This window comes from Eubalaena glacialis, chromosome 8, assembly GCF_028564815.1.
Source record: "Eubalaena glacialis isolate mEubGla1 chromosome 8, mEubGla1.1.hap2.+ XY, whole genome shotgun sequence".
NCBI lineage: Eukaryota > Metazoa > Chordata > Mammalia > Artiodactyla > Balaenidae > Eubalaena > Eubalaena glacialis.
The window spans coordinates 123,098,554-123,126,119 of record NC_083723.1 but is presented as its reverse complement, the minus strand read 5'-3'; the positions used below and the strand labels follow the sequence as shown (position 1 = coordinate 123,126,119).

Below are 27,566 nucleotides of genomic sequence, written 5' to 3'. Positions count from 1 at the left end.
TCAAGGGCAGTGAGGTGTGGAATTTTGGAATTTGGGCTCTGCTGCCTTGCTTCCTGCTCTGTTTTCCCAGCTCACCGCAGTCTCTGTCTGGCTGCTGGTCCCTCCTGTACATGACCTTGATTTCTGAGGTATGGTTCCTCCCCTCTTGGTGTTAATGATTGGTGAGAGTTACAGATAACACTTGGGCAAAGATTGTGTCCTTGAAGTTCTGGGCTGCCTGCCTCCCTTAAAAGGGCAGAAATGATGGCCTTGGGGATGACCGTGTTGTAGGGGACAGATTATCCAGTCTTGGGGAGGGGCAGCGTGACAGGTAAGGATGGATCCAGTGTCTGTGGTTAGTGGGCCAGAGGTCACAGCTCACAGCTTCCCCATTGCTAACTCTTTTTTTTTTTTTTAAAGGAATTCCTTTTTTATTTTTATTATTTATTTATTTATTTATTTATTTTTGGCTGTGTTGGGTCTTTGTTTCTGTGCGAGGGCTTTCTCTAGTTGCGGCAAGCGTGGGCCACTCTTCATCGCGATGCGTGGGCCTCTCACCATCGCGGCCTCTCTTGTTGCGGAGCGCAGGCTCAGTAGTTGTGGCTCACGGGCCTAGTTGCTCCGCGGCATGTGGGATCCTCCCAGACCAGGGCTCGAACCCGTGTCCCCTGCATTGGCAGGCAGATTCTCAACCACTACGCCACCAGGGAAGCCCCTATTGCTAACTCTTGATATTTTGTTTCTGGAAAAGTCACAACACATCAGAGATAATTTGTGATAATCTAGAGAGCGTGAGTGTTTCCGTAGAACCAGGAGAAAGAAATAGTTCCGCAGGTGCTGTGACCACCAAAGTCACCTGATTAGCTCTCTAGGCTAATGAAGCCACCGTCATGGGTTGCATCCCTGATTAGGGAAGACTGGTTCACAAGGAGAAAACTCTACCGTTTTCGTCAGGGGCCCTGGCACTATTGATATTTCGAGCCTGGTCACTCTTTGTTATGTGGCTGCCCTGTGCATTGTAGGGTGTTTAGCAGCATCCCTGGCCTTTACTCACTAGATGTCGGTAACACCCACCCCCCTCCCGTTGTGACAACTAAAAATATCTTCTGACATTGACAAGTCTTTCCTGAGGGGCAAAATTGCCCTCCTGTTGAGAACCATTGGTCTATATTTAAACCCTCATGATTTGTACCTGGAAATTATTATTATTGCTATTGGATGCTATTATACAATAGCATCCAAACTCCCTGACTCTCCACTGGAGTCTCGCCCATCTGTCCTTCATGCTTTTGCAAGAATAAATCTGACCATGGGCCTTCCTCACTTTGGTGGGGTACTGTTGCCTATTGGATAACACTCATACTATTGGGTTGGCATTAAACACCCTTTCCAGCCCAGCCCTGATCTTCCTTTTGTTCTTGGAATATCCCTTTCCCTCTAGTTTGTCATCACCTGGCCCCGTGCTCCAGCCATTCCCAACCAGGTCAGGCCCACGGGGCCTCCTGGCCTTGGTCCACATCGTTCCCTTGTCTGAAAGCTCTCTCTCACTCTCCTTGTTCACTCACCGAGCTCCTTCCTTCAAGGCTCAATGCCAAGGCCCCTCTTTCAACCCCTTTTCCGTTCCCCCATGGCCTTCCTTCACTGCTTGTAACTCTCTGTTCACAGGTCTGTCTCTTCTTATCTGCTTCCTTGAGGTCAGGGACTGTGTCTTAATTTCTTCAAATGTACAGAGACCGACACAGGGCATGGCATACGGCAGGGGCTAGAGTTTTGTTTTCAGAGTGCATGAATGAACAGATCATGTGGACAAGGGGCACAGAAGAGATGTTAGAACCCAGAGGTTAGAAAAGTCTTGATGGATTGCTGTGTGGCATTCTAAGGAAAAGACATGCTCCATGGTGAAGTTTCGACTAGATTACGCTTCTAGCTTTATTGAGATATAATTGACCTACAACAGTGGGTAAGTTTAAGGCATAGAATGTGTTGATTTGATACTTACATATTGCAATATGACAACTGACCAGCTGTAGTGTCAGCTAATGCCTCCATCATGTCACATAATTACCATTTCTCTTTCCTAGTGAGAACATTTAAGATCTACTCTCTTACCAACCTTCACATATACAACACAGTATCAATAATCACCATGCTGTGCATTAGATGACCAGAACTTATTCATTTTCTAACTGGAGGTTTGTATTCTTTGACCAACATCTCCTCATTTCCCTCATGCCCCAGCCCCTGATAGCCACCATTCTACTCTATATTTCTACAAGTTTGGCTTTTTTTTTAGATTCTACGTAAAAGTGGGATCACGTAGTATTTGTCTTTCTCTGTCAGACTTATTTCACTCAGCATAATGCCCTCAAGGTCCACCCATGTTGTCACGAATGGCAGGATTTCCTTCTTTCTCATGGCTGAATAATATTCCAGTGTATAAACATACACCACATCTTCTGTATCCATTCATCTGTCAGTGGACCCCTAGGTTGTTTCCATACCTTGGCTATTGTGAATAATGCTGCAGTGAACCTGGGAGTGCACATCCTGTTTTAATTTCCTTTGAAAATATACTCAGAAGTGGGATTGCTGGGTCATATGGTAATTCTATTTTTAATTTTTTGAGGAAACTCCATACTGTTCTCCATAGTGGCTGCACCAACTTACATCCCCACCTACAGTGTAGGAGGGTTCCCTTCTCTCCACACCCTCCCTAACACTTCTTACCACTTGTCTTTTTGATGACGGCCATTCTAAGAGGTGTGAGGTGATACCTCATTTTGGCTTTGATTTGCATTTCCCTGATGATTAGTGATGCTGAGCACCTTTTCATGCACCTGTTGGTCATCTATATGTCTTCTTTGGAAAAAATGCCTATTCAGTTTCTCTGCCCATTTTTCAGTCAGAGTGTTAGTTTTGTTGTTGTTGTTGTTATTGAGTTGTATGAGTTCTTTTTTTTTAAGTTTACTTATTTTACTTATTTATTTTTGGCTGTGTTGGGTCTTCGTTGCTGCACGCGGGCTTTCTCTAGTTGCGGCGAGCGGGGGCTACTCTTCGTTGTGGTGCACGGGCTTCTCATTGCAGTGGCTTCTCCTGTTGGGGAGCATGGGCTCTAAGCGCACAGGCTTCAGTAGTTGTGGCTCACGGGCTTAGTTGCTCCACGGCATGTGGGATCTTCCCAGACCAGGGCTCGAACCCATGTCCCCTGCGTTGGCAGGTGGATTCTTAACCACTGCACCACCAGGGAAGCCTGTATGAGTTCTTTATATATTTTGGATGTTGACCCCTTCTCAGATATATGATTTGCAGATATTTTCTCCCTTTCTGTAAGTTACCTTTTCATCTTGTTGATTATTTCTTTTGCTGAGCAGAAACATTTTCCTTTGATATAGTCCCTCAACCAGGTTACTATTAATATGGCCACATGGACGGGATCTGGGGTGGGCCCCTTGGGGCAAGGACAGCTGAGGATGGTGTGAGTCAGCTCGGGCTTCGAGGGCGTGCAACCTGTGGGGTCTCCCAGGCTCCACACTAAGAAGGGCCCTGCCCTCAGTTTAATGCTCTACTATTGCTGTCTTGAAGCTCTTAACTTTTGAAAAAGGGGTCCCACGTTTTCATTTTCTACTGGGCTCTGCAGTTTATGTACCTGCTGCTGGCTTTATAAGGACAAGATTTAGACCTGCCTTTAGAAGGCCGTGGAAGGGCAGGTCACGGGGACGGGGTGGAGGGCAATCAGGCTAGCCCACTGAAGGTAGATGAACAGGGTTGATAAGATAAAGGGGTGAGGCTGAATGGCAGAGGGATCCAGGTCAGGGATCAGGAAAAGAAGTTCCAGGAAGATGGGTGACAGCAGCAAATATGTAACATCAAGTGGGGCCAAAATCTCAGATGCCTGGTTCTGGGCGTAACCCTTGCCGACTGCTATTTCTTACTCTTAAGCATGTTCTTTTGGCCCATTCTTCTTATACAACTCCCTGTTCGCTGGAGTGCTGGCCAAAGGCTTATTTCCCTCAAAGCAAATGCCCGCTTTCAATGTTACAGCCCCTGGGTCTGGAGGCAGGTTGGGGACTGAGGGAGCATGATTGAAGAGGCTGCTCTGAGCCGGCTGACGTTTGCTCTAGAAGAAAGGCAGTGGCCACAGGAAGCCCGGGGCTATTTGAAAACCCACATTCCAGTCTGCAGCCTGCAGGAGCCCTTGACAGGCTCCATGGCCACTGAAGTTGCGGCCCGGGCATTTCTTCTCCTCTCCTTCTCTGCCTTCCTGCTGAAAGCTGTAGGATTTTATAAACAGCAAGAAAAAGAAAACATCTATTATCATACATTATCCACATCAGTGGAGGGATGAATGAGGCCCAGGCATGTAGCTCAGGTTTTTTATTTTTTATTTTTTTATTATTAATTTTTTAAATTGGAGTATAGTCTCTCTGCAATGTTGTGTTAGTTTCTTGCTGTACAACAAATTGAATCAGTAATACGTATACATATATCCACTCTTTTTTAGATTTCCTTCCCATTTAGGTCACCCCAGAGCACTGAGTAGAGTTCCCTCTGCTCAATGTAGAGAACCTACTGTGTTATACAGTACGTTCTCGTTAGTTATCTATTTCATACATAATAGTGTATATGTGTCAATCCCAATCTCCCAATTCAACCCTCCCCCACTTCTCCCCTTGGTAACCATAAGTTTGGTCTCTACATCTATGACTCTTTTTCTGCTTTGCAAGTAAGTTCATCTCTACCATTTTTCTAGATTCCACATACAAGCAATATTATACGGTATTTGTTTTTCTCTTTCTGACTTACTTCACTCTGTACGACAATATCTAGGTCCATCCGCGTCTCTGCAAATGGCACTAGTTTGCTCCTTTTCATGGCTGAGTAATATTCCAGCTCAGATTAACAGAGAGAGTATCAAGCTCTCAGGGTGGGGTTGGAGTTGGGCCCTGAGGGTACAGAGTGAGACGGACTTCACCAGCCCTGGCTCTGAGGGAGCCACAACCCAGCTCCCCGGGCCAGGTTCATCCTTGTCATCCCTTCGATTTGTTCCCCGCTAGGACTTGGTAGAGCCTTGTTTTACAGATTTTGAGGGTTAGGCTGGGCGTGCTTGTTAAAGGGAGGTGCAGGCAGGGGACCCAGAGGAGGTGACACTCAGGGGGTAAACTGAGGCCACCGGCCAGCTTGTCCCTTCAGTGAGGAGGGTCCCTTCCACATTAGCGTGGGAGGTTCTGGGTTTCACTGAGGAGTGAATACCCCCCACCACACCCATCACTCACACAGGCCCAGGTGCCACTGTGCCAGGGACGCTGTGCATGGCCTCGAGGAACCCTAGAGGTGGCCCTGCAAACAGGCATCATCCCTGAGGCTGCACTGCTGGTCAGTGGCAGAACCGGGATTTGCACCTGGGTCTCTCTGGCCCCCAAACCTGCAGCCATCCCTGTTCCCTGCGACAAGGTGGTATTCAGTCCTGTAAGGGGCAGGGGAGCACCTTCCTTACAAGAGGCATCTGCTGAGCCCCCTTCATCTGTGTAGGCAACCCTTCCATGTCTCTTTCAGGAAAGGAACTTTTGTGTCTATGCCAGGATGGGTGTGTGGGAAAAAAAGACCTACTTCTAGTAAGCAGATACCTTTGCTCACACCTACTTAAAGAAAATCTTCAAACAAATATATCTAGAGGATATCTTTTACCACCTCAATGGCATTATAACTTAACCTAGAAGGTAGGGCATAAGCTGGAAAAATTTGCTTTTTTTGGTAAAGATTTTTGCACCTAAACAGGTGCTTAATCTCTGATTTTAAGCTATCGGAATCTGTCCAGGATAAACCCAGATTCCATGCACTGGAGGCTTCCTCTGACAGCTCTGGGTCCCGTCTGGATGAGGAAGGGACCCTCTCCAGTGGGGGCTGCATGGGGCACCAGAAGGATGGCCTGGTGGTTTCACACATGACAAAGCTCCTCACGGGAGCAGGAGTGAGCTGGTCCCCCCCGCCACCCCCAGGGATGGCACCGACTTCATGCATGAGCAGAGCGACCTCTGCCCTGCGTGGGCCGTCCGGCCCGTTAGCAGGCTGCCTTTGCTTTGGACACAATCCAAGGCTTCTCTAGAATTGTAGGAGCCGATGAGCCTGTGTTTTTCGTAGGCTCCAAGACTTTGGAGATTTGTGAGCACCCAGGGTAGAAAAAGCTTCTCAGCCGTGGGGCTCTGACACTTGCTCAAAGAAGCAAGGTCTGGGCTATTCTACCTCAAAGGGGGGAAAAAAGAACCGAAAACAAATATGGAACTCTAGTGAATGATATGTGTGCTGAAGTATTGAAGGGGACGGGTGCAGATGTCTGCAACTTACCTTAAAATGCATAAAAAACAAAATGCAAAAAGGGATGGATGATAAAGCAAATATAGCAAAATATTAATCGTAGAGTCTGAGTAATGGATACATGTAAATTTTCCCGCCAACTTTTCTGTGTGTTTGAAAATTTTCATAGTAAGATGCTAGGGGGAAAGGCAGAGGCTCCCTTGGTGGTGTTTAGGAGTGGGCAGCTGCTCTGCACAGCGATGTTGTCTGTATTGCTGAGGGTGCAGTTGGAACAGCCAGTAAAAATGCCAGAGAGGCAGGCAAGGGCCGGACGTGCAGGGAATGTGGACTTTATCTCGGAGACAATGAGGAGCCAATGAAATGTTTTAAACGGGGAAAACAGACCTGTTTTTGCATTTTCACCTCTCACTGCGCAAGTCACATCCCCAGACTGAATCTTCTGAACGGCTGGTTACTTGATTTGAAATGCAAATCATTTGGAATGGAGTTAGGAGGTAATTCTGCATTAGTCAAAGCATTACTTCCCTCGGTTTTCTTTCTCATTAGTGGGTATGGGGGGCAAAGTCCCAGGCTCTTTCAGGAACACATACAAATTGGAAAACTCAGCGTCTGCAGGCATAGGGTAGTTAATTCTAGTGTTATCTCTAAGACCTACCAGTCCTTGGAGGTAAACAACATGAAGAAAAAAATATAAAACTCTAGTATAGATTGAGCAACTGAGGAGCGCATTCAGTGAAATAATTAACGAAAAGCCCAGGATCAGGGGTCAGGCTCTCTGGATTCAACTATCCGTGATGACATTTCCTAACAGTGTGGCCTTCGGCAAGTTACTTAACTTCTCTGAGCCTTAGTTTCCTGTTTGTAAAATGAGGATAACACGAGTCAGTGCCTCACAGGGTTGCTGTGAGGATTATAATAAATGAGGTAAAGGCATTCAATCACCATAAAATACTTGGCTTAGTGCCTGGCATGCAGCCAGTGCTGAAGAAATGTTCAGCAAATAATTGTTTTTTTTTTTCTTTTTTTAAAAAATATTTATTTATTTATTTATTTATTCTGGGCTGCACTGGGTCTTCACTGCTGCACGCGGGCTTCCTCCAGCTGCGGCGAGCGGGGGCCACTCTTCGCTGTGGTGCACGGGGTCTAGGCGCACAGGCTTCAGTAGTTGTGGCGCACGGGCCTCGCCGCTCCGCAGCATGCGGGATCCTCCCGGACCAGGGCTCGAACCCGTGTCCCCCGCATTGGCAGGCGGATTCCCAACCACTGCGCCACCAGGGAAGCCCCTCAGCAAATAATTATTGCTCACTAGTCTACTTCTCTACATGCAGTTTATCTGTACTCATGGCTTATGCCATTCCACCAATGTCTTTAAAATGATTATGAAGTGCCTATCTTTAGTTCATACTATTTGGAGCTTCAGACCTATAGCTCCCTTATCATGGGGATGCCCCTTCCTTCCACCCGAATGCTCCAGCTGGGCATCTGACAGGCCTGCCAAACCTGGACTTCTTGGCCTCCCAGCCCCTCCAGCACACCAACCAGTTCTGTGCCCAAGCAGCTCCTTCATCTATTGCCTGCTCTCCACTCCTCCTGCTATTGATGCCGAGAACTTGGCCTCTGTGCACCGGGGCTGAATCGAATCTTGGAGACAGAGTTTTGGGTGAAGTAGAAAACAATAGCTTTATTGCTCTGCCAGGCAAAGGGGAACACAGAGGGTTCCTGCCCCTCAAAACTGTGTGTCCCAGCCCAGGAGGATTTGGTGAGGAGTTTTATAACAATGGTTCAAGGATGGGGTTGCTGATAGGGGTAGGGTGTGTGCAGGGCCTGCACTCCTTTAATCTGGTCTCAGGTAATCTCTTGATGAGCTTCTCTGGTTCTGGCATGGTTCCTAGAACAAGCTGAGACTTGTAGGACAGAGCCACCTGACAAGAGCTGTGGCCCTTGGTAGGATGCTGCCATGCCAAACTGGGGTCTGGCACAGAGGAAGCCAGGGGACCAAATACTTTGATCACCTTCACCTGCCAGGGCCACCTATAGGCTGAACCCAACCCGTGCTATGGCACAAGGGAGCCTACCAATGCGGTCCATGGAGGCCAGCCTGCCAGGCGAGCAGGGTGGAGAGAACACCTGGAGGGGCAAGAAGAACATCAGCACTCTTAGGAATCCTGGTTTCTTGTCCACTGAGCAGGTCTAGGTCTGTGACTCTGAGCGCGGAGGAAGGAAAGTGTTCACATCCGTAAGAACATCACCTCCTTTCTTCTGGTTTCATCTTTTTCAACCAGAAAAGCCATACTGGCAACCAAGGAAGTCCAGACCCACTCCTGGGCCTGGCATGGCAAAGTCACTGGGGCCACGAGAGACACCTGATATCCACTCTCTCCTGGCTGTTCTCAGCTTATGCCACGGAGGCCTTTCCATGGTGAGCCACGGTTCTCTTCTGAAACCATCGGAAAGCTGGGACTAGTTTCTGTCACTCATAGTGGTCAGGAGTGAGTATATCTTTTGCAAACTCAAGGGTAAACTTTAAATATCTCTCTCTTATTTTTGTCTTCAGGTTTGGCCACATGCTCTGTTAGGAAGAAGGCTCGTAAATCAAGTCTCTAGGGCAGAACCTAATTGGTTTCTGTATCTTCTATTCTGAGCATCCAAATTCAGCCCATGTGCCTTCAGGCAGAAAACTTCATGCCCAGAATCATGGGCAAGACTAATCTAAAGAATTTGGAGTCCCAAAGGAATTTTGTGCCACCTGCTGTCCTGCAGTTTTCACTCCCAGGGAATGGAGTGATGGAAAAGTCTCATTCTATTCCGAACAGGCAAAGGGAACAGGTATTGCCCTAGGACTTAGACTGAGCTGGGTAAAAAAAAAATTTTTTTCTTGCGATGAAAACTCTTAAGATTTACTTTCTTAGTGACTTTCAAATTTGCAATACAATATTATTGACTATAGTTCTCATTCTGTACATCGCATGACTTTTTTTTTTTTTTTAAATAACTGGAAGTTTGTACCTCTTGATCCCCTTCACCCATTTCATCCACCCTCAACCCCCTTCCCTTCTGGCAACAACCCATCTGTTCTCTGTACCTATGAGTTTTGTCTGTTTGGTTGTTTTTTAGATTCCACATATAAGTGAAATCATAAAGTATGGCTTTCTCCATCTGACTTATTTCACTTAGTACAATGTTCTCGAGGGCCATCTATGTTGTCACAAATGGCAAGATTTCATTTTTTCTTAGGGTTTAGTAGTTTTCCATTCTCTCTCTCTCTATATCTCACATCTTCTTTATCCATTCATCTGTGATGGACACTTAGGTTGTTTCCATATCTTGGTTATTGTAAATAGTGCTTCAATGAACATAGGAGTGCAGATATCTTTTCGCATCAGTGATTTCATTTTCTTCGGGTAAATACCCAGAAGTGGAATCCTCAGGTGAGAACTCTGGGGTGTGCAAACGGACCTGAGCCAGTCCTGACTTCAGTGTTCACAGTCTAGTTGGGGAGATAAGGGAGCTACATACACACATGTATATATCACTTGTGTATACAGCAACAGTGTATGTACAAGTGGTGGGGGTTTCCTGGTGGAGGAAAGGTCACCTGTTTGAGAAAGGGTGTAGAAATAGATGGAGGCAAGCCTCTCTGAGGAGGTGGGGTCAACGCGACCGCACATGCAAGTTGGGCTGCACTGGGTGGAGGAGAGGCCTGTCCGGGTTTATCTTCCTGCCAGCAGTGTATGAGCGTTCCCATTGCGCCACATCCTCGCCAACATTTAATATTGTCAGACTTTAAAATTTTTGCCAAATATGACGGATTAGCTCATGGTATGTTATTGTGGCTTTAATTTACCTTTATCCAAATATTGATGAGGTTGAGCACATTTCCTATACTGACTGGCCATTCGGATTTCCTCTTATGTGGAGTGTCTGTGCAAACCTTCAGTCAGTTTTTCTGTTGGATTGTCTGCCTTAATGATTTGTCGGAATTCTTTATGTTACTTTGAATCACATGAAGTTGCTGGTATTTGACCATTCTGACCTACAAAAAATGGCAGTTTCATATGGTTCAACTTGATACACGCTGGATGCTTGTCCTATGTTAATTACATGTGCTGCTAAGTATTTTATCATGTTATATGGCTTCTCTTTTCATTTTCTTTATTTTTTTGAGGGTCAGAAGTCTCTAATTTTAACGCAGTTAAACGTATCAGTCTTTTCTTTTATGGCTGGTGCTTTTGGTGTCCTGTTTAAGAAATCCTTCTTGTCTTTTGTGCTGAAGGTGACCAGACTGTGCTGGAGGCTTGGAGCTGTGCTCTCAGGGCATCTTCTTTGGGTCCTGGGTCACACTGCTTCCGCTGTGGGGCAGGCAGATTCCTCTGGGACCCCAGGCTTGGCTGGGTAGGGGAGGGAGAGGCCACTGCCGGGGTCCTTCTTACCATGGAGCCCAAGAGTCCAAGAAGAGATTTTCCGTGGACCGTGTCCCCACCATTCTTGTGAGTGTGGAAGGTCTTCCCAGCGGACGGGCAGGCCCGTGTCCCGGTGGACCAGGGTTGGGGCAGGACCGAGCTAACACCTGTATGGATGCTCAGGCAGGGTGGGCTGTGACAGGGGCTGACCCCAGCTCAGAACTGGGATACCTGGTTCCTGAATCGCGGGTCCCTGGAGCAGTTGAGGTGGGACGGGGAGAAAACTGGAGGCGCTGGAGCAGTAGGAAACCTCCCATCTGCCCTCTAATTCTGGATTTGGAGGGATGTAATGGCACGATTCTAACCAACTGCCTCAAGCAGAGCAGGTGGCAGGGGGTACGCCTGTTGGGGGACGGGGAAGATGTCGTGACTTCTTGGCCCTTACTCCTCAAGGTCACCTGGGTTAGGCAAGGCAGAGGATTGTCCCACTCTTCACAGTTCCCTTCCCAGCACCCACAGTGCCTGCCACATGGGAGGCATTAGTAGGTATTTGTTCAGTAATGCATTGACAATTTTCAAAGAATTGTGTAAAAAAATTAATTTTTTCTTTTCTAGTTTCTCCTGAAGAACACTTTTTGTAGCCACTAGGTGGCGGAGTTAATTACATCAAGCTGGCTTGTCGGGGTGGGGAAATTCAGATAGGGAGGCAGGCATTTGAATTTAAATTCAATCTTGTTTTAATTCTGTTTTGGAACCTGTTAATCACTAAGTTTAAAAAACATATTGTCATAAGAAATATTTGCAGGGTAAATCTGAGCTAAAGACCGTGGTGGATTACTTTCTTTCTCAAGCTAAAGATGGTATGAATTTCTCTTCTACAGTGTTTCCAAATTCAGTCCTTTTTACGGCTGGACTAGATGTAAATTCTTTCCATTCTTTATTCAGATAAATGAATGTCAACTCAGTTTCCCCTTCTGCTCAGAAGTGGTCTTTTACTGTCAGAATGTGGCAACCTCCTTTGTTTATTGCATCTGGCAGGTCTGAGTCTCTGGGACTGACCCCTTCCCAAGTCCCCCCCCCCCCCAGAGCTCTTCCTCAGCTTCCGTCCCCGTTGGTTACCCTTCCTCCCTCCGAACAGCTTCAGAGAGTCCTGGATCTTCGGTTTTCTCTTCTGTAGGAAATCAGGTATCTTGCCAGCCCTGCCTTTTGTTTAAAATTTTTTTTTCAAAAGCAATTTGTTTATTTGAAAATACAGGGCTTCCCTGGTGGTGCAGTGGTTAAGAATCTGCCTGCCAATGCAGGGAACATGGGTTCGAGCCCTGGTCTGGGAAGACCCCACATGCTGTGAAGCAACTAAGCCCGTGTGCCACAACTACTGAGCCCGTGCCACAACTACGGAAGCCCGTGCTCCTAGAGCCTGTGCTCTGCAACAAGAGAAGCCGACGCAATGAGAAGCCCGCGCACCACAACAAAGAGTAGCCCCCGCTCGCTGCAACTAGAGAAAGCCCGTGCACAGCAACAAAGACCCAACGCAGCCAAAAAAAAAAAAAAAAAAAAAAAAAAATATATATATATATATATATAAAATACAGCTACAGTCACAGGCTTGCATCAAAGAGGCTCTTATTTTGAGGGGGAAAATGAATGTACACATCTGGAAATGACTTGGAGGTGTTGAGATAGGGATGGACAAATAATCCCAAATTTATCTCCATATCATTATGAGTTATTATGATAGTAAAACTGACCTTCATTTTTCTGTGTACAGGTCTGTGAGTTTTAATACATGTATAGATTCCTGTAACCAGTACCATTATCGGGATAAAGAACAGACCATCACCCCCCAAACTCCCTTGTGCCAGCTCTGTTTTTAGTCACACTAAAATGTTGCTGTACAATATTGTACTTATATTTAATGATTTAAAAAAACATGGTGCCACTTTCTCTGGCCATCACAGTTTCTGATGAGAAACCACAGTCATTGGATTACCCTTCTCTATAGGTAATGGGTCATTTTTGTTTGGCTATTTTCAAGACTTTGTCTTTAGCTTTTAGCAGTTTGATTATGATATATCTAGGCTTGTACTTCTTTGAGTTGGTTCTGTTAAGGGTTCACTGAGCTTCTTGAGTCTGTCGGTTTGTGTCTTTCAGCAAATTTGGGAAGTTTTCAACCATATTTTTTCACACACAAACAAAAGTAATTGTTTCGGATACCATTTGTTTGCCTCTCCAGATATTCTTTCCATATTTCTCTAGCCTGCTCTGTGCCCCAAAGGCGTGTCTTATATGGATCATATCATTGCCCAATGTCCCATGACTTCCTGTTAGGTTTGGCGAATAGGGAAAACTAGCAAGAGGTAGAAATGGGTAGTTTGGGTATTTATTCCTCAGGATGCCTCACTGCAGAATCATCTCAGGCTGGCTGTGTTTCTCTGGGAAGGTGAGAGCTCAAATCAAGCACCATCGCCATCGGGTTTCTCTGTCTCTGGCTGAAACACAGTAATTGCTCCCCTTCCTCATTTTTTGGGTTTAGCTGATGATATGCTCCCCTCCACCTTGGTTAGCAATCTTGGCATGGCAAAATTCATACCAGGGAGCGGGGATCAGAGTCTCTCTTCCTTTCATCCTTCATTGCCAGGCATTTGGGCCTACAGTCCCAGGATCAGCCTCAAAGAGAGTCTGTTTTCAAGGCCGGCAACTCTAGACCCAGACTGGCTGTTGGGAGTGGAACGAGCTTTGTAAGTTTGCTGTTGGCTCATTCTCCTCTGCCTCCCTCCAGCCAAGAGAAATACCCTAAGCAAGAAGCTGGGAGCAACAGCAGGAGAGTTTATTATCATCATTGCTCAAGAGGGGACATGAAGCAGGCAGGATGGTGAAGGTGAGCAGGAAATGGACCAGAGCAGCTCTGATGGTTGGTGGTGCAGGGCAGTGGCTGTGGCCATGGGGGAAGGATAACTGGGGCCAGAGGAGAGCCTCTCTTCCCGGCCTGGTTCTTCTTCCACAAGGCAGATGCTGGGACACCCGGTCCCGGCGGAGTTCCAGACGTGAGTCCTCTGGAGAAGCAGGGTTAATTTCACTCACTCCCAGCAGTTTCTTCCAAGGGAGGGTCTCTTTTCTAAGGGAAAAGGAGGGGGTGGGACAGTCCATGGGGGAGAGAAAGTGTAAATGCTCTGTACCAGGGCAGCTTAGTTCTGGAGCCAATCAGATCCAACATCAGCCTCATGGTACCTGATGCAAAGAGCCCCAAGGTCCCACCATGTACCTGGACTTCCCTAGCTTCCTAGGGTCTCTTTTTCAGATTTTTCTTTTGATGTGGACCAATTTTTTAAAAGTCTTTATTGAATTTGTTACAATATTGCTTCTGTTTTATGTTTTGGTGTTTTGGCCGCGAGGCATGTGGGATCTTAGCTCCCCGACCAGGGATTGAACCAGCAGCACCCCCTGCATTGGAAGGCGAAGTCTTAACCGCTGGACCACCAGGGAAGTCCCTCCCTAGGGTCTTTGGACTGGCTGTTACTTGGTCAGGGACAAGGGGTCTCTGGCCTGGGCCACTACTGGGGTGGAAAGACAGGAATGATGCCCCCTGACGCTCACTGTAATGACACTTTTCTCCTCCCCAAACCATCCGCTCTCCATTCCTGTCTCCCCTGGAGAGCACTGCTGCCCCAAACACACAGACACAAGCTTTAGGGACTCACCTCCTTAGATCGGTATTTTCTCCAGCAGCACAGACACAGGGGGACCAGAGATGCCAGAAGCAGTAGAGCCCAGACCCCCAACAGCATGGCATTGATGCTTAGGAGCAGGGCCTGGGGACAGAGGAGCAAAGCGGTAGGCACCAGAGTGACTGTTGCCGTTTGTGGTCTGTCTTCACGCTGATCATGGCACAGGGTCACTCTCCACCCCATTCACCCCATCCCCAAGTCGGTAGCTTCCGGGGTGGGGGGAGGCTGAAGAAGGAGCCCGGGGTGGGGGTCAGTGGGTGTAGCATGCAGAGAGCGGCCAGTAACCCCTGTAACCGGGTCTCAGCGTCCTCATCTGAGCAGCGATGGGCTTGGGCTGTGGTCTGGTCCCCTGACAAGCCCAAGACTTGAACGTGCATTTAACACCTTCGCAGCTCTTCACATATTTGCAGTATTAGCTCATTTATTATGAGTTCAGTGTTTGTATTTCCCACAGATCTGTAACTCCCACAACCATAGGAACCGCTTCTGTTTTGTTCCCTGCCACGCTGTGGTGGTGGGAGACGTGGTCGGGGCAGAACAGGTCACGCCCTTTTTGGTGGACAGCCTCACTCTCCACTGTCTGACCCTCCCTGCCCACCGCCTGCTGCCGTGCCTTCCCCGGCCCGGCTACCTTCAGCATGTTCACATAGGAGGTGCACAGCTGCAGCCTTCCCACGTCTGCACTCGGAGAGCTGGGGGCCCTGGTGGGCTCCCAGGAAGGGGAGACATCACAGATACCATGAAAGAAAAAAACATGGTGGTACTCATGGAAACTTCTAGCCCCAATGATGATGGCGGCTGTGGCTGTGGAGAAAGCTGCCAGGGCGAGCAGGGTCCTCAGCAGGGCCTGGTGAGGACAGGGGGCAGAGACAGACCTTGGAGACTCAGTCCCTCTGGAGCCCAGCCCGGGACAAAGAGCAGGAAGCCTAGTGGAGGGGGCGTGGGATGGGCGGCAGGTTTGGGGTGGCCTCCAGCTTCTGGGCCTGGTGTCAACCCCTCCCCGAACTCACCCAGTAGGTGCCACCTCGTTTCTCATAAATGAAGGCGACAGCTCCAGCCAGCACAGCCTGGGGAGAGATTGAAGCAGCAGGGGGTAGCTCAGGGCAGCCAAGCCCCATCCCCAGCAGCCTGCTTCTTGTTCTCTCCTCACCTCCCACAGGCAAAGCCAACCATCCTGCTGGCCTTTCCCCACAGCACCCAACGTGGACCGAGGTTTTGAGCTGAGCTCTGTTGTCTGTAAGACAACGGTGAGGGTATTGAAGGCTGAATCAAATGCCCGAGGCTGCAGGTCCCTCTATTTCAGGGACATCGAAAGTGCTCATGGTCAAGCTGGGTGTAAACCCCCCTTCCCTTCTCCAAAACCTCTCTTTTTAAGCAACACCAGGTGCTTTACGAAAGCTCCAGGGCAGTGGGGTGGAAGGTCCAGGGTGTTGGAGGAGCTCTCAGTGCAGGATAAGCATCCGCTGCCTCGGGGTGAGGGCAGGCGCTCGTTCCAGCAGCGCTCAGCCTCCCACCCAGCGGGTCTTCCAGGACAGGAAGTCTGGTTGATGCCAAGGGAAAGATGGATGTGAATCCTGTTTGGCAGTTCTGTAGCTAATCTCAGTGTTTCTGGCCATGGGGTGGATGAGGATGATTACTTTTGGCTCCTCTCTTAATCGGTATGTGTGTTTTGCTCTTGTTCTGTGAGGGTGGGCAGGACAGAGGGCGCCTCTTTCCTGCTATGATCCGCCCACCCATCTCCTGCTGCAGGTGGCACACGTCCATCTGCTGACATAACTGCTGTTGTCCGGTGAGACCCCCTGGACTTCCCCTGTGTGCTGGGCCTGCAGAGGGCAATGGGAAACCACCGGGAGGTGCATCTCCCTCGTACACACCCTCCAGCACGTTCCGCCTCCCTCCATCTCAGTGCAAGTGCCTGGAGATGAGCCCTGTCCTAGATCCTTCGCTGATCTGCTGCTGAAGGTGGGAGAAGTGGTGGGAGAAGCCCGGTGCAGGGACCCGCGAGAGCTGACCGGTGACCGTGGCCCTCCCAGCCCTTAGCTCAGCTAGTTTCCTGTCTGTAGAAGCCTGGCGTCGGCCTAGAGAGCTGGGAGTCTTTTCAGCTGCAAACAGTCTACATTCTGATGGGGTCGATGGTGGTGGTCTCTCACCTCTGATAGGGGTCCCTCTGCCCACGGTCCTCCCGCCCCACTCACCACCGCCCCTGTCCAGATGGGAGCTCCCGATCCAAGCAGCGTGGTGTAGTAGAAGATGAAGAGGAATCCTCCCAGGACCCCACTCAACACCCCCAGCACGATCTGCGCCGCCTGAAAGATGAAAAACCTAAGAACCCGGATCCCAGGTTCCCGGGCCCAGGAGAAACCCTCTGCGCCTAAGTCTCAGGGGAGTTTTGAGGACCTGCCACTCCATGTATTAAAGGTTAGAACCCCATGAAAGGGAAAGAGAGAGAGAAGAGAGAAGGAGAGGGGGGACGAGGAGGGAGAGGACAGGAGGGGAGAGAAGGCGAGGGGAGGGGAGAGCTAGCCCACGCTGGGTCGGGAGAGGATGATCTCCGGGTTCCACCAGCTGGGACTTTAAATGGTCAGGGGCTCCTTTGCACCCTTCAGCCCACAGCCCACCCTACCTACAGCTTTCACTGAGAGGCCAGTAAGTGAAGGAAAAGCCAGAACTTGATCTCTAGGAAGAACATAAGACTGGCTCAGCATCCCATCCAGAGAGAGGCTGGCTGGGAGAGTGTGCAGCAAGAGGAGGGGGCTTACCCCTCCCAGTCCAGGGAGGCTGGGTGCCCATCCTCGCCCCGCGAGGCAGGCAGCCCTACTCACCCAGGAGGCCACCAGCAGCCGGCGGCGGCCCAGGGCCCGGGAGGAGGCGTGGGGCGAGGGCACGCGGGGCTGCAGCAGGGAGCACCCGCTCAGCAGCAGCTTGGCCAGAGCCGACTCCTGGTGGATGTGCACCTTGATGCAGGTGGGCTGGGGAGCCCCAGCGGCCACCTCCCCGCCATCTGCCATCCCCAAGCCTGTGGACACCTGCCTGGGAGGGAGGAAGGGGGCGTCAGGGGGAAGAGTTGGCAGGAGGTTTGCACAGATTCCACGGGAGCTGGCGAGGTCCCCGGTCACAGTGCAGCATCTGGGACCTGCCTTGAGGGGTGTCATGTGAGGGATCCCTGAGTCTGCTGAGGCTGTGGCCACCACTCAGCCCACTGGAGCCGCCCCCTTCACCCCAGATCTGCTCTGTCTCCCCATCCTCCTCCCACGGCCTCAGGATCTGGACCAAGCGGTGCCCTGGAGCCCTCACCTCTCTCCTTTCTGCTCCCAGCCCGCTTGTGTGATCACGGCCCTCACTCTGGCTCTCCCTTCTGCCTCTTCCCCTCCAGAGCCCTCAGGCTGCCAGACAGAACTGAGTCCTGGCTGCCTGTTGAACTACTATTGAGGCAGCTGCTTCCCAGCTGAGCCCGGGGACCCACCCCCCGCCCCTACATATTTCCCTCTCCATCAATGGCTACTCAGCCCTGTGCTGCCTGTTCAAACTGCCCCCCCAACCCTCTGCATGAAGTTGTGGGTGCAGATGGAGGCCAAAGGCCAGAATGACTTGGCATCAAACAGGGACAGGGATGTACCTGGCCTCCACTCCTGCCACCTTCCTGGATGCACATCCTCTACATGGTGGTTGGTCCCTCCCTTCCCAGCAAGTTCTGGGGGGCCTGTGAGGGGGCAGGGTGGGGACTCCTCTGGGGAGGGGCCCTGTGAGAAGGGTCTCTGGGAAAGGGCCGCCTGGGCTGAGGGCCTGCCTCACCTGCTCTCCTCGGGGACCGACAGTCACGGTCGAGGGTGATAGGAGGGCTGGGGACGGCTGAGTGGGGGCTGAGAACCAGGCAGAAAGGGGAGGGGGTTGGTGGGGCTCCAGAAAGGGAAGGATGAGGCCACTTCCCAGCACACAGCTGGAGCGAAGGGCCCCTCCAGGGTTTTCCAGCTGCCAGGGGGGATCACTGGGCTCCAATGCCCTGGAGAGCACAGGGGCCAGGTGGGTGGCCTGGGAGACTGCAGAGCTGACCAGCCCTGGAAAATCCCCCATCCCCACCAGGGCAGGGGCTTTCTGAACAAAGACTTGCCTGTGCCGTGTGCACCCCAGTGTGTGTGCTGAGTAGGGATGAACACGCCAGTGTGTGTGTGTTTGTGTGCTTGTGTGGTCTGCCTTCTCCGGCCAGCCTGATTATCTACTCGAGACCAAACCCCCCTAGAGGGGCCCTTTTGGGCCAGCTATTTTCTGGGAAGTCAAGGTGCTGAAGGTCAGGCCCTCATCAGTCCACCACTTCCTTCTGGCCTCTCCCACCCACTGCCGGGTGCCTCAGCTCTGGGCAGCTCTGCTCTGCTCGGCCGCTGGTTCCCAGAGGACGGCAGGTGAGCAGGGTCCTCAGGTGAGCAGCCCAGGTGACCTGTCCCAGGAGACTCTCAGTGCAGGACCCCCTCTCTCTTTCTCTCGAGGAGTCTCCAAGACCAGTCCCCAAAGCCCTCATCCTGTCTCACAGAATGCCATTCTCCCCCCATTCCTGGTCCCTGTAGGACCTGCTTGGGAGGGAGGGATACACTAGATAGGGAACGTGACACTAGAAAAATGGCTAGGCAGGTCGGGGGGCCCGTGCCTGGCCACGTCAGCTGGACTCTCCCTCCCCAGTGCCTCATATCTTTATTCTGAGGGTGGGATGGCTGGTTTCCTGGTGAGAGGTCCTTCAATAGCAAAGGCAGAAGGTGGAGGGCCCAGGGTGTAGCTGGGATCCTGGCCCTCTCTCCCCAGCTTCAGGGGCACAGGGAGGAGCTGGGCAGAGAAGAGCGTCCAGGGCAGCAGGGAAGAGCCCCACACCCTGGAGTTAGGGTGGCGTGAAAGGGGATCTTCATGGGGCTGGCCTGGCTCAGAGGAAGAGCAGGAATCTAGGCTGATCTGGGGATTGGAGCTGGGGGTGAGGCGGGAGGGGGAAGCAGTGGTATCCAGAGGGTTCAGAGGGAGCCGGAGCCCAAGGCACATTCTGGACTGCAATATGATGCTGAGCCCTGGGTCCCAAGGAAGATCTGGCTAGAATCCCGGCTGGGCTTCCTTGTGTGTCTGTGAACAGGTCTGAACCTCCTTGCCCATCTGCAGAATCGTCAAACACCTGTCCTTTATACTGCACGGAGGCCAGGTAGGTGAAGAGTGAAACTGCTCTGTAAAGTTCATACGATACAAATGGGAAGACCTTAAACTTATTGCTCTTGCTGGTGTTTTTAGAATTGTTATTAATAATGTTATGATTTAAACAGTGAGAATTAGGATGCCCATGAGAATTACCTGGAGAGGATTTCCTTTGGAGCTAGGCAAGTTGATTCTAAAGTGCCTAAGGAGAAGTAATCTAGCAAAAGTGGCCATGAAAGAAAAAAGTAACATGGGGGGGGGGTTATGAAACAGCTCAACTAAATATTAAACTCTATACTCATTATTAAAATTACAGTAATGCTGCATGACTCATCAGATCCACCAATGGGCAGAATATAAAGACTAAAATAGGCTTGGATTCTTACGGGAGTTTCATTTTTGCTCAGGGGAGTATTTTAAATCAGTGGGAGAAAGATGATATATTCCGTAAACAGAATATACTCTTCAGAAGTTAACCATCTGAAGAGAACAAACCAAAACCAACTTGGATCCATTTTTTCCAACTTACAAGGTAAATTCCAGATGGCTCAACATTTAAATGTGAGAACTGAAAACATAAAAGCACTTAGAAGAAAACATGGACGGATTATTATTTTATAATCTTGAAATGGGAAAGTCCCTTTTAAGTACAATATAAAACCCAGAAATCATAAAAAATGACTGAAAACTTTGACTATATCAAAATACAAACGAAGTCAAAAATAAATCACAAATTGTAAAGCACTATCTGTAACTCATGTCACAGATGGTAATTTTTCAAATACACGAAGAACTCCTGTAAAGACCAAAACAAAACAGAGTAACAGAAGGAGGTCACAGGATATGAAAGGAAAGCTCACAAAAGAAGAGGAAAAAGGCTCTTAAACCTGTGAAAAGATGACCAACCTCACTCATAAGAGAATTGATACTGGAATAGTCACAGTAAGCAGACTGGTGGTTGCCTGGGGCCAAGGGTTGGAGGGGTTCCTGGGGAAGGGACATTAGGGAACTTTTTGCAACATAGAAATATTCTGTATCTTGATTGTAGTTATGGTTGAACATATGTACACATTTGTTAAAAGTCACTGAGATACACAATTAAAAGGGGACATTTTATTGACCAAAAAGGATTAAAATCTACAACGGAATGTCATTTTTCCAAGAGACATTTGAAAAAGATTAGAAAGTTTGTTGACACCTTCTGCTGGTCTTGGGGAGGGGCAGTGGACACTCTTGGAATTGCCCTTGCATGAGAATTGCATGGAAGTAGCTCCATGGAGGGAAATACCTTTTAAAATTACAAATACACATTCCCATTGACATGCTGATTCCACGTTGCTTGTAAGAAAAAAAATAAAGGTCTATAAATAGGGGACTGCTTAAAAAAATTATGATGCATTCATACAATGGAATACTATGCAGCCATACAAACGAGTGAGGATGCATTTTATGGACTGATGTAGGATTATTTTTAAAAGATGGTTCTGTGAGCAAATCATTGTGCAGAAACTGTGTGTGCTATCCTGCCATTTGTGGGAAAAGAGGGAGAGAAAGAATATTTTTACATGTTTTTATATGCAAAAAAGTCATTGTAGGATATATTAGAAAATGATAATATTTTTCCACCTGGAAGACAGCTAGCTGGCTAGGAGAGAAAGATGGGAGAGTGGGTTTTAGCAGTATATCCTTTTTTATCTTTTGATTTTTTTTAACCATATGAAAGTGTTATGTATAAATATATACACTCCGTTGCTGAAATAATTCAGATTCCTTTCTTTGTCAATCCCAAGGCCCAGACAAATTGTATCTGACCATTTTGGGAAGAGGTCCAAGAGTATATATGGTGAAAACTCTAGAGGTGATTCAGATTTGCAACCCAGATTAAGGTCACTGCGACAGAGACTTCCCTGGCAGTCCAGTGGTTAAGACTCTGTGCTTCCAAGGCAGAGGGCGTGGGTTTGATCCCTGGTTGGGGAACTAAGATCCCACATGCCGTGACTTGACTTGACTCGAAGACTGTTTTCTCTCCCTGAACTCATGCAGTGTATTCCTTTTTCCCTTACTTAGATCTCAAACCTCACTTCTGTGCATCTCCCCAGCAGGCAGGATGACCCAAAACATGCTGGTTGTGAATGGAGTCGATGTGGCCTCTACGCTGTCCCAGCCCACTCACATCGACATCCACATCCACCAGGAATCCGCTTTGGCACAACTGCTAAAAGCTGGGAGTTCCCTGATGGAGCACCTGTCCCACCGTCCTGCCAAGGCCAGGATAGGCTATGGACAGCTGGCGCTAGGGGTAAGAGCGTGCTGGAGAGGTGGGTTAGCAAGGTGACACAGAGGAGGGTAACGCTCCTTCTTCAGTACGATGCGGAAAAGGAAAGTGGGTTGAATTCCCATGAAAACTCACTGTTCGTATCCCATCTCGTTTGGGAAAAGAACGTTTGGGAAGTTTCACCACAGAGATTTAGATGGAAAGGAATAGTGGATCCCTTCTTTGGTGCAACATGAGCAGTCCAAGCCAGAGCTGGGGGGTGGGCGGAAGGATCCCTGGAGGCGGTTCATTCAGGTTAATTGAACCCACGTGGACGGAGGGCCTGCAATGCAAGGCAATATGATAGGCACTTTGGGGGAAAAACTTCAGAGAGAATATCTAGGCAATAACATGAAGGTGCCCAGCATCCATCAGAAGGGATCAGGCAACTACACAAATGCCTAGAATTAAAGGTAGCTCAGGTGACATCCTTGGGAGGCAGGATGGCATCCTGCAGGGGTAGGCATCTGAGCCAGACCTTGAATGGAGCAGCGGTGTGTTTAGACAGATAGAGGTGGAAGATGGAAGAAAAGGAATTTCAGGTTAAAAGAATGGCAAGAAAGAGGACAAAGAAGCCAGAAAGCATAGGACAAGTTCTGTCAGGGTAAAGAGAATGGGACTCATGGCTGATTAGACTGGAAATACAGACCAGGGCCATATTGCTGAGAGCCTTGAGTGACAAGGTGAGGAATCTGAATCAGCTTCGATGGTGGGAAGACTGTGGAGGGATTCTGAGCAGGTGCCTGAGCTTCAGGCAGCCTCACAGCCAGGAGGTGTCCAGGTAAGAAGCATGGAGGGTCTGCACCTGCGATGTCGCAGCAGAAATGAGGAGGAAAGAGAGGAGTCCAGATCCTTTGTGGATGGGGTCGCCATGACTTGGGTGTGAGTGGACGTGGAGTACAAGGGAGGAGAGGAGTCCGGGAAGATGCTGAGGTTTGGAGTGAAGGAGACTGGAAGATTGGAGCCCTGGAAGTCAGCGAGGCAGACACTGAGGGTGTGGGTGGGGTCTGGAATTTGGACGCAATGAATCTGAGAAGCTGGCAGGACATGTAGGTGGTGACGTCCAAGAGGCTGTGATAGTTGGATCCTCCAGGAAGCAGACGCCAAGTGGGAGTTGGGTGTGCGAAAGGTTTATTGGGGTGTAACATCCATGCAATGAAAAGGGCAGGAGCAGGACTGGGCAGGGGGAGACATCAGATCATGAGGCAGGGCTGACAAGGTCTGGGCCAGCCCAGTGGGGAGCTCGGGAGCAAAGACTGCCCATCACAGGAGTTCCGTGTTAGCTGAAAATGGCCCTTGAACCACTGCCTTGCTTAATCATTGGCTGGGTAGCCATCCCCAAAGACTGTGCCCTCAGTTTGAAAGATGAGGGGACCTTGAAGGCGCTGACCACTGTAGGCTGTCAGCTAACCACTCTCCTTTCTTGAAGGAGGTCATCATGGCCCATCCCGGACAGGATGATGGGCTTCCCAAGGGAAAATGAGGAGAAAAAAAGGAGGAATCATCAGGTGGGATGACAAATTGTGGTATTTAGGAAAAATGGGATTTAGAAAAGAATGAAGGATAAAAGGCTGGCAAGTCAAAGGGATGAGGGAGAACCAGGACGGGCTGCTTCATGGATGTTAAGGGAACAGAATTTCCAGAATCAGAGCTGCGGAGAAGTCGGGGCAGAGGAAGAGGAGAGGAAAACCACCTAGGTGGGAGCTGGGTGGCTGCTCCTGGAGCAGGTGACTCATGGGAAGGGGTGTGGCTTTCCCCATCTCTTGCAGGTGACCCAGATATTGCTGGGGGCTACGAGCTGTGCTCTTGGAGGGCTTCTCTACTTGGGGCCCTGGATTCAGCTGCGTGCCTCAGGCTGTGCCTTTTGGGCAGGGTTTGTGGTGAGTAAGAAAGGGATTGTGAGCTCTGAGGGAGGCAAGTGTTTATGGACAAGGAGAAAGAAAGTTCCTTTGGATCTGGGTCAGGGATTTGGGGAAGAGACCACAGACCCAGAGTCCAAATGCTCTCTGTTATAAGGAGGCTGCCTTAGGGGGTGGGCAAAACCCTTCCACCCTCTGTTTTTCTCTTTAAGGCAAGGCTGGGAATAGCGGGGCAGTTGTAAGTGGAGTCCTGTCCATCTGCTAGGTTTCTTTGCCTGTTCCTTGGATCCTGCCTCACATTGGCTGTTCTGGGGCCTGTTGGGAGAAGTGTGATGGGAGATCATTTCAGGACAGCCAACTGGAGGACTTTTCTGGTGTCTTCTCTTCCTAGGCCATTGCAGCAGGAGTTGGGGCCGTTGTCCATGAGAAGCACTGGGGAAAACTTTCAGTGAGTCTGGGCATCCTCTGTGCCCCACCTTGTCCTCTTCCCCCTCCTATGTCTCTGTTTTCCTGCCCTATGTTTCTGTCTTCTCCCCTTTGGTTTCAAATATCCTAAGATCTTTCCTGGAGGGGTAGGGAGGGTTTCTTCGGCCAGGAAGCTGGGGAAGAGGAGACCGGTTTGAGGCCGGGACCCCACAGCTCTGCCATCCATAGAGGGAGTCTGCAGCCTGAACCTCTCTCTTCTAGGGCTGCATATCAAGTCTGCTCACCCTGGCTGGCATTGGCACGGCCGTGGCCGCTGTTGTCTTCTGTGTGAATAGTTTAACCTGGCAACCTGATGTCTTCTATGACATCAGCTCCGTGTGTGATTCCTTAGTCCCTGCCACCCCCACCTTTGGGTACAAACAGACTGAACGAAGCAATTCCTATTCATCGTGGAAGGAGGAGCGCTGCAGAAACTACATGCAAATGCTGATGGTGAGAAAGGAGAGTCAGTCTTCCAGGACGCATCACAGCTGTGCATTGGGGAATTGGGGCACCTGAGGGCAGAGATGTAGGCTCTCTGAGCTTCGACCTCACCCGAGGTCTTTGGTTCAGGAGGTTTTAACTTAATCTGAAGCCATTGTTCAGATCCTCATGGCATGAAAATTCCCTGAATCAAAGGGGATGAGGGCAAAGAGGAGACATTGAAGGGAGGATTTCATGAACCACCCTTCCGTCTTTTCTGGTGTGTGGCTGTTATCAGTTATCTATTGCTGCATAACATACCACCCCAAAATATACTGGCTTAACACTGCAATGTATTATTACTTCTCACATTCTGCGGGTTGACTAGGCTCACATGGGCAGTCCTCACTTGCGTTTTCTCATGCAGTTGCAGTCAGGTGTCACTTGAGGGTGAAGTCATCCAAGAGCTTGACTGGGCTGGACCGCTGAGATGGCGCCCTCACACAGCAGGGAGCTCAGCTGGGGCTATCAGCCAGGGAGCCTACAATGGCTTCTCCACGTGGCTTGGGCTTCTCGTAGCCCAGCAACCAGGTTCCAACAGGGAGCATCCCACTGTGAGCATTTCAAGAGGTAGGACATGGAAGCTGCCAGGCCAAATAAGGGCTACCCCATGATTGACCTAGTGTCACTTCCACTGTATTTTGTTGATCAAAGCATTCCCAGGCCCTTCCAGATTCTAGGGGGTGGAGCAGTGGATCCCACCTCTTCACAGGGGGAGGTAAGGTCACATTGCAGGCACGCAAATGGGATGGAGTCTGTGGCTGCCCCCATAGTTGGAAGATGCAATCTGCTTTGGTGGGGAGTAGTTAGTTGGACGGGCTCTGATCCCTCCTGGGGTAGCAAGATGATAGTAACAGCAAAAGCAGGCTCCCGACTGTAACTTTGTTCTTCCTTCATCTTCAGGATTTGTTCCTGGGAATCCGTGGTCTGCTCCTGGCCGTCTGTGTCCTGCAGGTCATTGCATCCTTGGCTTCCCTGGGCGTGGGTCTTCGACGCTTCTGTGGCCAGAGCTCCCGGGCCCTGGTGAGCTGTTAGGGAGGCACTAGGGAAAGAGCGGATCTGGTTGGTGAAGCTCTAGGGCTGGGAAGGACATCGGGGCAGGAACACTGCTTAGCAGGGGTCACCCTCCCCCTCACTCAGCCGTTTTCCCGTGCTTGGCTCTGCCCTTCACTGTCTGGGGAACATGACCCCATCACTATGTCCTGGGTTGACTTCTGCCTTCTGCCTCCGCTGCCCTTCTTTGCTCTCATTTTCCCACGTTCCCCTCTTTCCCACGTCCTAGGTCTTGTCTAGCTCCCCTTCCTCTGTCACCTTTTTCTTCCCTCCTTCTTTCATTTGTCTGATTTCCAGTTCTATGGAGCTAACTCTACTCCAACCTTTTCCTCCCAAGAATTGATTTTCCTCCTGTTTTTTTTTTTTCAGGATGAAGAAGGGTCAGAGGAGAAGCTGTGGGGGAAGAATTCAGTGCCTCCCTCCTCCCACAAGGAGAAGAGCACAGCTGTTGTCCTGTGAGCAGCCAAAGACCCTACCTGGACCCTGCATGTCCCTCCAGAGTAGCCCAGGGCCCCTCACTGCCCTGTCCCTCACACTTGCTTCCTTTGGCTGCTCCCCATCACCCCAACACCCTCACCCACTGTTCCCACTCCAGGGTCCTCAATTCAGTGAACAGGTATTGTCACATTTTCCCCAATGCTTATTAAACAGAAACAACCACAAAAAATGATTTTGTGCAGAAAGGATGTAGTCTCCCTTTGTTGATACACACGGTGCATTGATACACATGGAATTAAATGAGAGTTATGTATCATATGGAAACAAGGTCCCAATAAGACTTAATTTACGTTCTGCTCTATATCCCAAGTGTAAAAACTCCTTTTCATGTTCAGTGTGAAGTGAAAATAACTCTTACATACTTAGAATCTTTTTACCTGCTAAGGTTTTCTTTAAGCATCTATAACTGATCAGTGGGCTTTACAGAACCATGTGAGACATGGAACAAGATCATTTCCTCCCTCCCTCCTTTTCTTCCTTCCCTTCATCTTCCTCCCCCTCTGTCTCTTTCCTTCCTTCCTTCCTTTCTCTCTCTCTCCCTTCCTCCCTCCCTTCCTTTCTTTTTTCTCTTTCTCCCCCATCTCTTTCTTTCTCTCTTCTTTTTTGCAGTAATTACTGTTGGTTCTCTCGCTACACACACACACACACCCCTGTTATTCTTCAATTTCATTGTAAATGATAAGATTGATTAGTTTTTTATTTTTTAAATTTTCTATGTACAATATAAGTATATAGATATAAACACTTCTGCTATGGAACCAGGTTCATTTGTCCAATGTGCAGCAAGCCAAATGCTGAGATGCTGAGGTGTGCAGCAGAGAAAGTGTTTATTCACAAGGCAGCCAAGCGAGGAGACAGGAGAACAAATCTCATATCTGCCTCCCTGAAGGTGAGGGGCTTGAGATATTTATGGGATAGAGAAGCAGGGTGGTCTTAGGCATGGAGAAAGGTGATTGGAAGTAGGGAAAATGTGAGGTAGCTGGTATTCCATGCCAGCATATCTGAGTTACGTGCTTCTTCAGGGGATACATGTCCAAAAATGGAGGTACTTAGCCTGATCTGAGGGTGGAGTTTTCACCTCTCTGATGTCAAAAGGTCACTCACTGAACCCCTGTGCAGGCCCAGTTTTAGGGTTGTTGGTCCCAACCAGTCTTAGCCAGCTTGAACTGGACAGGAGCCGACTCCAAGCCTTGGAAAACAACTTAAGCCCCCGTTACTATAGTGACCTATTCATCAGAGGTGTTATCTATAGGGGGCCACTAAGGAGTCAAAAAATAATTAAGACAAGCTTAGTCAGTGAAGGCAGGTTACAAGG

The 27,566-nt window shown here is 49.4% G+C and overlaps 2 protein-coding genes across 18 annotated transcripts; one reads left to right on the top strand and one right to left on the bottom strand.

Moving 5' to 3' along the window:
* Nucleotides 1-292: 292 nt before the first annotated feature.
* On the top strand, nucleotides 293-26,510 carry TMEM176B (transmembrane protein 176B). Of its 17 annotated transcripts, none has more exons than XM_061198174.1 (9): nucleotides 18,779-18,830; nucleotides 19,478-19,589; nucleotides 20,346-20,521; nucleotides 21,682-21,878; nucleotides 23,663-23,773; nucleotides 24,144-24,200; nucleotides 24,440-24,670; nucleotides 25,604-25,723; nucleotides 26,123-26,510. In XM_061198174.1, the coding sequence occupies exons 4-9, from the start codon at nucleotides 21,687-21,689 to the stop codon at nucleotides 26,210-26,212; spliced, it is 801 nt and encodes a 266-aa protein (XP_061054157.1). In that variant the 5' UTR covers nucleotides 18,779-18,830; nucleotides 19,478-19,589; nucleotides 20,346-20,521; nucleotides 21,682-21,686; the 3' UTR covers nucleotides 26,213-26,510. The 17 variants fall into 17 exon arrangements, with proteins under 17 accessions (XP_061054161.1, XP_061054164.1, XP_061054167.1 ...); XM_061198171.1 differs by having other exon boundaries at nucleotides 21,679-21,878; XM_061198181.1 differs by lacking the exon at nucleotides 20,346-20,521 and having other exon boundaries at nucleotides 18,731-18,830; nucleotides 19,524-19,589; nucleotides 21,647-21,878.
* TMEM176A (transmembrane protein 176A) lies at nucleotides 13,498-18,280 on the bottom strand. Its single transcript, XM_061198906.1, has 7 exons — nucleotides 18,209-18,280; nucleotides 17,239-17,446; nucleotides 16,612-16,722; nucleotides 15,427-15,483; nucleotides 15,048-15,263; nucleotides 14,390-14,500; nucleotides 13,498-13,806 (listed from the first exon to the last, which is right to left on the bottom strand). The coding sequence occupies exons 2-7, from the start codon at nucleotides 17,422-17,424 to the stop codon at nucleotides 13,765-13,767; spliced, it is 723 nt and encodes a 240-aa protein (XP_061054889.1). The 5' UTR covers nucleotides 17,425-17,446; nucleotides 18,209-18,280; the 3' UTR covers nucleotides 13,498-13,764.
* Nucleotides 26,511-27,566: the final 1,056 nt, after the last annotated feature.

Bases quoted from the DNA above. Each gene is read 5' to 3' on its own strand.
- TMEM176A (XM_061198906.1), bottom strand. From the start codon at position 17,424: ATGGCAGATGGCGGGGAGGTGGCCGCTGGGGCTCCCCAGCCCACCTGC. The intron at 16,723-17,238 runs GTGAGTAGGGCT...TTCATCTTTCAG, and splicing joins GGCTGCTGGTGGCCTCCTGG to GCGGCGCAGATCGTGCTGGG. The intron at 13,807-14,389 runs GTGAGTCCCTAA...CTTTTCCCTTAG, and splicing joins GAAAATACCGATCTAAGGAG to AAAAGAGACCCTCCCTTGGA.
- TMEM176B (XM_061198178.1), top strand. From the start codon at position 21,687: ATGACCCAAAACATGCTGGTTGTGAATGGAGTCGATGTGGCCTCTACG. The intron at 23,774-24,143 runs GTGAGTAAGAAA...TTCTCTTCCTAG, and splicing joins CCTTTTGGGCAGGGTTTGTG to GCCATTGCAGCAGGAGTTGG. The intron at 24,201-24,439 runs GTGAGTCTGGGC...TCTCTCTTCTAG, and splicing joins AGCACTGGGGAAAACTTTCA to GGCTGCATATCAAGTCTGCT.